This window comes from Camelus ferus, chromosome 7 (assembly GCF_009834535.1).
Source record: "Camelus ferus isolate YT-003-E chromosome 7, BCGSAC_Cfer_1.0, whole genome shotgun sequence".
Classification (NCBI taxonomy): domain Eukaryota; kingdom Metazoa; phylum Chordata; class Mammalia; order Artiodactyla; family Camelidae; genus Camelus; species Camelus ferus.
The window spans coordinates 38,464,512-38,477,868 of NC_045702.1; the positions used below are offsets into that span (position 1 = coordinate 38,464,512).

The 13,357-nt window shown below is 41.7% G+C and overlaps 1 protein-coding gene across 6 annotated transcripts in view; it reads right to left on the reverse strand.

Annotated features, from left to right (window-relative positions):
- Positions 1–13,357, reverse strand: part of BMPER (BMP binding endothelial regulator) — a 260,419-nt gene that overhangs the window by 225,042 nt on the left and 22,020 nt on the right. For 5 of the 6 annotated variants that reach the window (XM_032483753.1, XM_032483755.1, XM_032483754.1 and 2 more), the window contains exon 2: positions 12,408–12,493. In XM_032483753.1, the coding sequence (XP_032339644.1) occupies positions 12,408–12,493 (86 nt within the window). Of the gene's footprint in view, positions 1–12,407; positions 12,494–12,885; positions 13,061–13,357 lie in introns of those variants that run through there. The other variant, XM_032483756.1, reaches the window with a different exon arrangement.

The following is a 13,357-nucleotide window of genomic DNA, read 5'->3' on the forward strand; positions in this document are numbered from 1 at the left end:
TTTTAAGCAAATGTCTCTTTGCCTTTGCCCAGTGTATGGCTTGCATGAAACAGAAAAAAAAAAAGTCACATTTTAAAATAAATCCCAATTAGTCTCCTACACACACAGGCAATCACATGGGAAAGGAGGCCACTGCTGTCTGGCACAGGCCCTCCCTGCACATCCCAGTGAGAAGAAAGTGATGTTAGTTCCTCCAACAGAAGCCACCCTGCAAATAACTAATGATACCAAAATAGGTAGGCCCCTGCCGCTTCCCTGCCATCCACCTAGTCCCCAGTTTCTGACTTGAGTCACCTCTTAGGAGAAAGGAGTTTCCATCTGGGTGTTAACCTGAGGTGCTAATGAGGCTGCAGGGTGACCTCCGTGGGTCCTGGAACCACCGTTTCACACATGTGCTTGAAAACAGGAAACCACCACATATCAACTCTAATAGGTCCCGTTCCGCTCAAGGAGCACAAACCCAGGTACGTGGCCCAGCCGCTCTCAAGGGGGAGAATATCTCATCTGATCAGTCCTCTCATCCAGGAAAACGGCAGCCCCCTGAGACCAAGAAACACTGGCACATGAAAGTTGTGATGCCTCTGCTGTTGCTCTATAAATCCACAAACCAGAAGTGTCCAAAATTCATGAATTTCTGAGAGGTACTGGGACAGTATGAGGCGGTCAAATACTGCACAGCAAGGTTCTCCTGGAGGCAGAAGTGGCAAGTCCCTCCCCCCAGGCCACGGATAAGATGCAGCCCTGTCCTCTGAGCCCAGAGGAAGCCATTGTCCGATCTTGGCTCGAATGGTTCTATTCAATTAGAAAAGAAAATGGAAAAGGAATCCTCCCAGTATATTTTAATAAGAGGCTCAAAGAATAAATATGGAAAAGAATGCAAATGTCATTACTCTGCTCACTAAAAGGAAAGCAGTGTGGGGTTAAAGAACATTATCGCTAATGCTGCAGTTTGCAGATTTGCCTCCACGGGGAACCTAGGAGGATAGATTTAAAAAAAAAAAGTTTTTTTTAACTGAGAAAGAGAAGGAAAAATTAAGAAAAAGATGCTACAAGGCCCAAATAAAAGTAAGAACAGCTTTGGGCCCTCTAGTCTTCCTGGCTCCTTTCAGAGGGCCAGCTCGGTCCCTCCTGGAAACAGTCTTCTGGGGTCCCTCACAGCTGCAAAGTCCAGCAGCACAAGAGAGAGGCCCACCGCCCGGCATCTCAAAATAAGATGCTCAGCCTATGCCACGGCCTTAGCAGCCATGACAGTCCATCTGGCCAAAATCTACTTGTTTGACCAAGAATACAAGAGCTATTTGGGAAGTGCGTGCTTTTACAAGTGAAAATGCGAGGATTGTTATCGCCGTTATTTTTTCTCTCACGGTCTTTCCCTTTGAAGTACTCCGGGGATATCATCACTCACATTGCACATCCTCTCCCAGAGTCGTTTTCTAGTTATTCCATCAAAGCAGGGTATTCAGGGGACCTGCTCTGGTCACTGAAGATGCTATTTGTCCCACCCTCTCATTTTCTCTTGTTGAGTAACTTGCACACAACCTTCAAATTGCCATTTAGGATACAGACCTTTGAGCTTCTCATTTGGCAGATCTGGGTTAGTCCCACCCATTACCTAACATTAAAAAAAAAAAAACAAAAAAACTCATTACACTGCACGACATGAACATACAATAAGGCCTTTGTCCTTAAAAGAAAAACATAATTTTCAACAGAGTCGGCTCCCCGAAGCCAAGGGAGCTAACATCCAAAACCTAATATAAACACTGAGGCTTGTGTCAAGGTTTCGGAGTCAGCCTCACTGGGAGGGGGAGGAAATGACCAGGCAATGGCAGACACAGGGATCGGAGGCATTTTTCATTGTGATTTTTTAAAAGCAGAACTGAGAAAATCCCAGGTCCGCCCCGCCCCCCTTCCTGGCACCGCCTCCTGCATTGTCACTTAGGAGGCTGCTTTCGGCAGCAGGATATTTCTGTAAGAGGGAATGTTCCTTTTGTCACAAATAAAAGCAGGTCTTATTCTATAGGATCCTACTTTTCAAATGTGAGTACCTTCCTTTCAAAGGGAAAAAAAGTGTTTTTGTAAAGATTATTTAGGATGTCTTTTATAGAGGAGGTTGACCTTCTGTGACAAACTCCGGGAGAATCATGTTTTGGAACTTGAAGTTCCATTCTTGGGGGCCGGAGGCGGGGGCAACTAGCCCAAGTGTTAACAACCCAAACTATAAACAGGAAACTCCAGCTTGACTCCCACTCAAGTCCCAAGTTGCGGACCTCTCACTGAAGCCATGGGGCTTACAGAGATGAGGGACAAGGTTCTTACCCTCAAAGATCTCAGCTCATAAGATAAAGCTGCCCAAGTAACTACCATGCAACACAGAACATGCTATAGGTGAGAAGATGCACGTTCTTAGAGGAGTTGGTGGGACCACTCACCACAAACATACAAAGCTCTGTGAAGTCTTAGGGTCCACCTGTCCAAATCCGGTCACATCAGTCCACCTGGGATTCCTCTGTACAGGGAGAGGTCCCACACCATGGGCATCCACACACTGACTGCGGTTGGGCAGATGGCAGGGCTCTGCACACCCTCAGAGGGTGAGGACTCAGAAGTGGCAGGCTCGGGGGGTCCACTCCGTCATTTGCTTTCTGCTTCTCACCTGCCACTTCCTGATTCAGTGGCGAGTGTCACCAAGGACAGCTCGGCCTCACTGTGAACGCAACATTGTCATTCGCTGCCCATAGATGGAAGCCAATCAAACAAGTGGACTTTTGAAGATGATAAACAGAGGAGCAGCCCATCTTGCTAAGCCCCAAATACTTCCAGAATTTTCTTTTACCAGAAAAGATGGCAGTCACCTCTACTGAAGTTCTACTGTCTAGCCTGACAGAAATTCAGAGTAAACACACTGCACAGGAATTGACAATAAAATGAAATAAAAGCCGTTAAGTCCGTTTGATCATTTCTTAGAAGTAGCTCAGTAGTCTAGTGAATCACTTCTTAGCATTTACACAGTGGCAGTAGCGATCATTTCTGAAGTGCTTACCAAATTCCAGACCCCATTTTACAAATTTTCAGTGTTTTAACTCACAATTCTGACAAAAGCCCTGCGATGAAAATAAAGATGTCGAGATTCAGAAATATTAGGCAACTCACCCAGGGCCATACAACTATTAAGGAGTAGACACAGGAACCACTACACTGTTATTCTTAAAAAATATTCGCATTGAAGTACGTGCTAAAAACTGGTTCACAGCATATGCGTCGCTTTCTTCTACTCAAGTTCTTGCCCTTAATCATAATTCCACTTACACTGTTTACAAAGGGCTTTCACAAACACCAGCCCATTTAACCCATACACATCACCTCAGTGAATGGCTATAGCCAACAGGCGGGGTCTGTATGATTCCTCTTTAGAAATGGAGCTGAAGGGCAAACGTGTCAGTGTGACTTGCTCAGCACCCACAACGAAGGCTCCGAGAGGGCCAACTGCCTGCCCAGGGATGCACAACTACACGGTGGCCCCGGTGAGATTTGAACCCATAATTTCAGAACCAAGGCCACCACTCCATAGCTGTACTTCAATGACAAAACAGGCATTAAAAATTTAATGAAAAAAGAAACTCTTTTTCCCAGAGGCTCTAACTAAGGGATTAAATTATAGCACATTGTTTTTTAAAGCATCATTAGCTGTTTCATAGAGCAAACTTTAAAGTTTATAATGGTGAGATTTTATACTAGGCAGGTTCTTTGATATTGTGTCTCTTATTCATAATAAAAAATGTCTAAATGTAGCCTTGTCTGTTTTTGCATTGAACTCTAGAAACATTCCAAAGACATTGCAAAAATCTCTTACTTGTATTCATGAAATTAGTTCCGTTTGGGGACCTTTTAAAATGTCACGTGGTATCTATTCACTTTTGCTAAAATCTCTTCATATCAAAGTTTGGAAAATTTGTGATTTTTGCACTAAATTTTCAACATCCCTACAGTAATCTTAGTTTGGGATTTCTCTCAAACGGGGTTTCACCAAATTCCATCTATGATCAATTTTATTTCAGGTGAAAATGTGCAGCAGGTACCAGGGAGGTGGGCACCATTGTTGATGCTTTCAAATAGTCCGAGAAGATGATGAGAAAGTTCCTTTTTTGATTGTTTCCTAAAAGGTTTCATCTAACTCTGCAATTTTCCATCAAATCAGGTTTTTTCTTCTTCAAATCTCTTCTGTCTTGACCTGCACGTTCCTGCTTCTCTGTCTCCTGTAACTAGCTCGGTCATTGGCGTCTTCCTTTCTAAACTTCTCTTAAATATGGCCCGTCTTCTAGTTACTATTGTACGCTCATTTCTTGAAATCTCAATTTCCCAAGACAAATAAGTACTCTCAAAGTTTTGAAGTTTATTTCGACGTAGACAGTTAACAAATTGCTGCCTTCTAGTCCTGATTTCTCTATTGAGATCAAGATCTACATTCTGACGAGCCTACTGGGCTTTTCTGCACGGAAAGTCTATCAAACCCAGCCCATCAAGTCTGAACTGATTATCCCTCGTATCTGTGGCCTCTTCCCTTCCTACATTATCTATAACATTGGCTAGAATTCCCAAATTCCCCTCAATCCATCCCATCTCTCACCTCTTCCAGCTATTTTATTGCCAAGTGCTATCAACTTGGGCTCAAAAATTCCTCAGCAAGTCCAGGGGTCCCAGCACATGGGTCCACTTTTTTTAAGGTGAGCCATCCAATTTCGATTATTGTATAAAATGTGTGCTACTGCTGAGAGTACGTACTATCATGGTAATATCTACCAGGCTGAATAATTTGCCAGCGGGGTCAAGCACAGTCACATGCATCACGTTACTTCTGTGAATAAGAAAAGAGAGTTGGCACCCAAAATGGAATTTTCAGAGAGACATCTGGAAGTAACCATTCTATTCAAGTAGCAGCACCTAGAAACGCTCTAGAGACACCAAGTAGTTAGCAAAGAGACACACTAGCACATCATCCCACTGTAATGACTACTGCGTTTTCATTACTATGTTTTTCTGGGCACTACTTGGAGCCTTTTCATCCAAATATTCTAGCACTAGAAGATAGTTAAAGTAATTTGAAAGAATAAGCAATATTGGTTTCTCCCAACACCTTCTTTCCCACTGCCCATCCCTATTCCAGGCTGCTGGCTCTCCCTGACCACAACCATCCCTGGAGTCTGTTGGCCAAACTCCAGCCTTCCTATACTCTAAGCATCTCCCACAGAAGCTTCTAAAGACATTTATAGAAAACACATCTTATTGTGTCATGTGGTTATGCCAAAGTATTAAATGGCTCCCCCAACTACACTAGTGGAACTGATCTCCTTGTCATTGCACTCAAGGTTCTCCCCTTGATGGCTCCACGCAGGCCTTCGAACTCAGCTTCCATCAGAGCTTCGGACACATTGGGCACACTGGACTCCACCGTCCCATGATTCCCAAGCATACACTCCTCTGTGCCTTCCCTCCAATCATGCCTTGCCAAGACTCTCTTTGCTCCACCCATTGAGGTCCCAGGTAGTCCAATCAGAATTCATCAACAACTCCCCTAGTACTTGGGTTCAAGTCTAGTCTAGTGCTTTCCTGTTACTCCTGTGAAACTTATTTATGCACGTGTCTCTCTCCTCACTTAGGCTGTGGGCCAGAATCTGTCTTATTGGTCTCTGCCTCCCCAAGGCGCCCAACCAGCACAATGCTTCAAAGACAAAAAAGGCTAAAAATGGAAGGGGAGAATGAAGTGTGGAGAGAAGGAAGAAAGAATAATATTATTGAATTTATAACCTGTTATCCCTAGTGCTTTGAGCGGTGTTTTATAGAACTGGAGCTGGGAATCGAGAGGTCTTAAAATACACACCCAGCTCATTTGCTGATCTTAACTAAGTTCAACAAGCACACCTGACCTCCCGGTGCCACGGAAGGTGATGTTATTATTATTCTTCTAGAGCACAAAGTATCCCGTAGACCATTGGTTGGACAGAAGCACCACAGAAGAGGGTGCGAGAAACTGATATACTTTGTTTATTCAACAAACTTTTATTAATGGGCTTTACTTTCCATCGTTGTGCCTTGCCTGACTTTGGCCACTATGTCCTGTTCTCCTGCCCTCACTTTATCTGTATCCCCATCTGGGGAAGGGCTCTCCTTCCTCACCATCAATTCCTACACTTAAAACACAGTTTACTGTTGATGCGCACTGTAAAGGCCGGTGCCTTGACATGAAAAGAAAGTGTGTTTCAAATGGGATGGGGTGGGGAAGAGGGGAGCCCACAAGGAAGTAGGCAGCAAAACCCCCCTCAGGTCTGGAACGGGGCTGGGAGACTTCCACAAGGCAGGCCAGGAAAATCCCCATGATGCCAGACCACTAGGCAGTTTTTCCAGGATTACAGAGCTCCTGAGTCCCAACCTTATCCCTCTGCTAATAAAAGTACAAGTGAAGGTGACCCCACAGGCATCAAGATGTAAATACTCTGCAGAAAAACGAGGCCCCTCTTCCACGGAAAGTTTTTTTAGTGTTTAATGGAGAGCAAGGGGAAAACTTACACCAGGGCTCACAGACCCCTGGACCAATAAGGAAGGAGCTCAGATCGGTCCAGTCCAAGTCTGGAGGGACAGAAAACCCCACAAAACATTACTGACTTCGCCCTGTTCATTCATAACGATGGGTGGGCTTGGCATCACTATCCCTATGTCTCTTCTCCATCGATTTCTCTCTCTCTCTCTCTCTCTTTTTTTTTTTTTTTTTTTTTTGATGAACCTTTACATCCTATTCCATTGAGGAAATAAGAGTTTAAACAGTAACGTCATCATCAGCAACAACAATCATGAATCATCCCAGAGAGCTGACTGCATGCCAAGCCCGGGGCCAAGCCCGAATTGCTGCATCTCACTTACTTCCCACAGCAAGCCTATGAGCGCAGCGGTGAAAGCCATCCCACTCTCCAGATGAGGAAACTGAGGCTCAGAAAGGTGAGATAACTTTCCCTATTTCACCACCAGTAAGTTAACAGAGCCAAGATCTGAACCCAGGTCTGTCTGATGCCTGGGCCAAATCTCTTTGCCAAAATAATACAGTATCAGCCAATAGCTGTCCAAACTGTGTCTTCCTCTGAAAGGGCCTCCAAGTCCAGTCTTGGTTTGTGTTACAAGACCAAAATCACTCTAAATACCCACCACAGTGAGCCCACATCAGCTCTGCAGAGGCTGAAATAACTCTCTGAAGCCCTTGGAAGTATTTGCAGACTTTGTTAAGTAGTAAACGACTGGCAGAAACAAGCTGGTTTAGAGGAGGAAACACTGGTTTCACATCCCAGTTCTGTCTCTCAATAACTATGTCACCTCAGGACATTCGCTCCACCTCCTGAGCCTCAATAAGACATGGGTAATAATACCCATATATCCAGAGGAAAAAAAATTTAAAAAGACATATGCACAGCAGTGTTCATAGCAGCACTATTTATGATAGCCAAGACATGGAAACAACCCAAATGTCCATCAACAGATTACTGGATAAAGAAGATGTGGTGCATACATACAATGGAACAATACTCGGCCATAAAAAAGAATAAAATAATGCCATTTGCAGCAATATGGATGGATCTGAAGACTATCATTCAAAGTAAAGTGGGCCAGAAAGAGAAAGAAAAATGTCATATGACATCATTTATATGAAGAATCTAAAAAAAAAAAACAGTAATAATAATGACACAAATGAACTAATTATTTTGATTTCTTGAATATGTGTAAGCACATTTGACTGTCCTAATGATTGGATTACCACATTCTGTTGTTTCTTATTTTGTAGTTGGCTGTATTCCTTTGATAACTAGGTAAGTTTAAAAAGCTAAAGATCTAATCTGTTCTTAGAAACAATAATTAGTACATATATGAAAACTAAAAAGAAAGACATGGGTAATAATAACTGTCTCAGAGCTGATGTTGGTGAGTTTGCCAGCAAGATGCCATAAATTAGTTACCTTTCCCTAAAACTGTTCTATTAACTAAATTGTTCCATGGAAAAGCAATTGGTCACAACACCTTCTGAACAAAGTATAAATAAGACAGACAGACAGACAGACAGACAGACAGACAGACAGAAACATAGAAATCTTGATCATTTCCTTACTGAGCATCCAAAACCCAAAGCCTAAAAATGATACAAAACACTTTTCAAAAAAAAAAACCTCTGACAACCTCTGCAGATGGGCACGTACTGAGTGCAGTCTCTCTGAACACATCAGGACCGCTTCATATCCCTTCTCCTTCTCCTCGTCCTTCACCCACCTCACTCTCCCCCTCTCCACCTCTCTCCTTCACAGGCGTGCACACACGCACAAATTGAATCCTGATGCACCGCTGTCTCCCTCGTCCTCAAACACATGCCTAACACTTGTCCAGATGACAGATAACTATTCTCTAGCCAGTTAATTTGAACAATTAAAAAGCACAAGGATTTTACAGAGGTAAGGAACCCGAGAGAATCAGAGATTCTGGTAGCTGCTTATTTAGTGACGGGGGATTTCTGCGATTACAAAGTAGAAGACAGCAGACAAAGCCCCCTCTGTTTGCAGCACTTGGTGGGCTCCGGGCTAGGTGGAGCCCCGCTTCTTGTAACACCAAATTTCACGTTGCTTTTTATGAGCAGAGGGTCCATTTCGAAATTGCACCTCTGGATTTAAAAGAGGAAATTTAAACCTCAGAATAATGTTTTTTGCTGAAGAAAATGTATGCCAAACTAAGCTCCGACTGACTTCTGGTTTTCTGAGTCCCAGCCTCCAAAGTTTTCTCAGGTTTCCAGTACTGAGCCGAGCTCACTGGCTTGTGCCACTTCCTTCCACGCTACGGTTAGGTGGAAACGGGGTGAGGAGAGCAGGGGTACCACTTCCCCAGGCACACTGGGCGGATTTGCGGGCGCCCAAAAGATCCAGAGAACCACTTTAGAGTCATTAGCTTGGAGGGACAGCTGTACTTCACAGGAGGCACCGACACGTTGTCCTAGGCATTACAGGAAAAAAAAATTCTAGCGAGAAGGGGAAAAACATCAGACAGAACAGCAATAAGTCTCCGCCTTCCTTCCTCAGCCCCACAAAAGACCATTTTGTAAGGTGGGAAAAAGCTGTGCTTTGCTTTCAAACTGAATAATGAAGCACTTGCATCTTTAATCCAAACTGTCTCCCCGTTTCCCTGAATATTGGGACAGTGGGTCCAACTTCTCACCTTTCCCCTTGAACAGTTGAACTGCAGCTTTTTGACCCACACACTTTAAAACGATATCCATCGTCAGCTAACAAACAGGTTATTCTTGGACCGTGGCTGATGCTGGCAAGATGCTCAGGTCTAGGCAGACGAGGACAGATGAGAATAAAATTATTCAGTCCTGCTCGCCGTGGCCACTGCGCCCACTGTCATCCTCCAAATTCCCACAGAAATGAGCTCATTCCACCTTCTGAAACATTTCGGAGCTTCAAGGTTTAAATCAGGCTAAGTTGATTTTGTGGGGTTTTTCAAGCTTTTACACTGTAATTATATGCAGGACTTTGTGCCACCTATTTCCTCCCAACTGTAACATTTTACATCTTTTTTAAGCATACGTTGAGGTTAGCTTTTTTTTTTTAGTACATGTTATGAAATAAGATACGAGCTTATACTCAGCTTTAGGTAACTTTCTGCCAAAAGGCTGGACCAACACAAACTAAATATGACTATTTTCTTTATCCAAAGTACAGTTTTGACTATTACATACCCTCTTAATGTACATATATAAAACTAGCTCACAACTAAAGCTCCCTGCAGGTCAACTGAAATCATAACGAGATTTTCCTTTCGTATAATGTGATTAACAAATGTTAGCTAACCGAACTCCTGAAAGACTCAAGAGAAAAAAAGCAAAATAACTCAAGCAATGCCAAAAAGTAAAATAACTCAACAATCTTTCTATTTTTTTTCCTAGCTTTTTCACATCTTTAACTTAGAAAATAGCCTGTTTTGCTTGGTTAGAGGTGTGTGCTCTAGAGGCAGGTGAGAGTGAGTTACAGCTCCACTGTTTACTAAAATATGACCTGCACCAGCTACCAAACTTCCTTAAGCCTCAGTTTCCTCATCTGTAAAATGGGGGTGTAAAAATCCTCAAAAGATTTTTGTGAGGATTAAATGAAATAATGTAGGCTTAGATAAGTACCAACAAATAAAGTGTTTCATATAAATATTGGTTGCTAATCTGACATTATCTATTTGCTCAATAAGTCTACCTTCTAGCCTAAATATAAAAATGCCAACTAACCTCCTGGCGGTCTGGGTGCTTTGAAATTCATGGCACATGGTAAGTTTCTGAGGGGCTCACTGTCGTGAGTGGGTCCCTCAGAAACTTACAAGAGCAGATACAGATAAAGAAGTGGCCATCCACCTCTTCTTACTCAACTTTATCAGTATTACAAATGTTTGGGAAGCAATAATAACTATGACAACTTGGGCCCTGTAATCCTAAACCCCTGCAAAGGTCACAGTAACATATCACTGAGCCTTTCAGCTAGTGAGAGCTCTGAGGCATCCTCTGAATAGTAAGTGAGTCGAGCTGCCAGAGTCTCGACTTCATATGCTTAGAAAGTATTTCTGACAGCTTTCACTAAGGCAGATACCTCCAAATGTTACTCAAAGATATAAATGAATCTACTACCCTTCTGAACTTAATCAGTGCTTTTCTGGAATAAATATCACTCCAGAATTCTTACTGATGCATCTTTTCATTCCTAGATTTACTCTTTACCTTCAAAACAGCAAGATTCTAACATCTGTCTTACTAGCAGTAAGGCTGTACTTTCAGAGAAAGGTTTTCCCCCAGGGCAGGAGGACTGAAAAGGGGCAATGCTGGGTGGAGAATTTTTCACATTATTTGGGAACAGTTTGGAAAACCCAACCTGTATATTTAAACTTTATAAATGTAACAATATTGCCGAAGAGGAAAAACATGTGGAGCTTCAAGTTCCTTTAAACGTTTCCCCATCAGGGTTAATTTGTTCTGAAATCTTAAGAGAGTAAGATAAAATAATTTACTCACATTATACAGATAGGAGAAATTAAAAAATATTATCTTCTTTCACACACACACACACACACATTTGTAAGTATACAGCCATGCCAGAATTTAAGCGCAAAGCTTCTTTTCAACAGGTCCTTTAGTGAAAGATTGTTCCTTAATAAGGCAGCTCATAAACACAAAACTTAAAGGGTCCCTCTCGCTTAGCTCTCTTTTCATAAAGCAGCAATACTTAGCATCTCTGCAAGCATAATGTCTCTTAACCTTTATTTCTGTTGAGTTCCTTAGTCTTCAGAACCTGATAATCATTTGATACAGACGTTCACCTTCACCCATTTATCATTTTGCAACACTGACCTCATCTCTTGTCATGAAAACGTTTGGGTAGTTTAAACCCAGATGGCTTGGCTTTCACCAAAACACAGAAGAATCCCTTTTCCAGTTCCATACAGCATGCTGATCTGATAAATTTCAGTCATCTATCACTCTGAGGCTTTGCATTTGACTGCCTTAATGTATTTCCAACAGGGTTTTGTGATGTGTAGTTCTTAATCAAAGTTTGCCAAAAGTGATTGGCGTGTAAAACACTTTTAAGCAAAAATGTTGCTCTTTGTGAGTCTCTGTGTCATCTCAGAACTTCTTACTCGTATAACTTAATCTCCCCCATGTGGTTACTTATTAGATCTTATCATTAACTATTCCGCTAAAATAAATGGAAACAAATTATTATTTTTTTTCACCTACTAGCCACTGCCAGTGTTAACTAAGCAGCTGACAGCCAAGTATCATTCTCTACTAAGGATAGAATGTCCTTTCTGACTCATGCTTCCAAATCAGAAATATAAAGACTGGTTTTGAGAGCCAAGGGTATAAGAGGCCAAGAAATCCAAGATTACATCTTGCCCTGATGTTTGTGCTTTGTGTATGTCACCTTTCTTTCCCCTGCTCACATACCTTATCCCAGACCTTTATACCTAAATGTTAACATTTTCACACTAAGCTCAGACTACAGAATCAAGGCAGAAAGTTTGGTGGCACCAGTGGTTTGGAGGCAATAGCCATTCCCGGGAACAGAAGTGCAAATGGTAATTATCACTGAGACAATGCCATACAAAGTCCATCTTAAGTTTACTTACGTAATGTGGTATCAAAGATAAGAATTCCCCAGCCTGATAAAACAGAAATTGTCAAAGTCCATAAAACTCAGAAATTCCACTGAATTCAATTCACCAGCTATGTGCAGGTTTGCAATGACTAAAATCAGTTATTAAAAGCTGGTTATATTACTACACTTAATCCACTCACACTCTCAGAGGAAGCAACTGACTTCGCATTACCTGATCTCCATACTCACCTGGCAGACACACATTATACAAGGGTTATCCGTGATAAATGGAATCTGGAGGACTTCACCCTCATTTTCACATTTTGCAACAGAACCTGAAGTAAAGGAAGAAAAAAGCTATTTAAACTTATCTGACTGGCATTACTACCAAAAAAAATAGAATTTTTACACTCATCCTTTTTGAAATAGCTATACCCAAATTTCAGAAATTCCTAATGAGTTTTAACTTATCAAGTTCACCAGAAAAGGTCCTTCTGAAAAAAATCTATTTTAGTTTTATTAGAACAGGTTTTAAAAAAAAAAAAACCTGTGCTATATAGATAGATTTTCTATTCTCAGATGGTTTGAGCACAATTCTAAGTATCTCACTGGGTCTTTAATAGTACCCCTCCTTTATGAAGGCATTACGACTAAACACACACTCCCATATGCAAAAAATTCAAATTGGCCATTAGGGTAGATTTTAAATTTGAACAAAATTCAGGACCGTGTCAATGAACAGGCCTTCATATGAATCTGCCGCATACTGTCTTGAGTTGAAATCACTTTTTGAAACACTATCTTCTTTCCTCTTCTCTTAGAAATTGACTCAATATTTTCTTTTCTGCACCAGGTGTCAGTACAGTATGTCCTTTAGAATAGCAGCTGAGGTCTTCACCTGCCTGAAAGCATATAATTATTATATCCTGCTATTATTACCCTTTTAAAATATGATGGTTTCTTTAAATTCAAGGTCTAGAGAGCGGATGTTTTAAAAGTCACTCCCAGTACAAAAGCTATATTGGAAACCTATAGAGTGAGAAAGGCTAACGGGTGGAAAACGGTGTAAAATTTCTTCTCAATTGTATCGGGGAGAAGAGATCAAAATAAAGCTTGAAGAAAACTAAAAATAATTTCTCAAATTCAAATAGAACAATTTCCATTATCACTACAGTATTGCTATCAACAGCCTTCCCGCT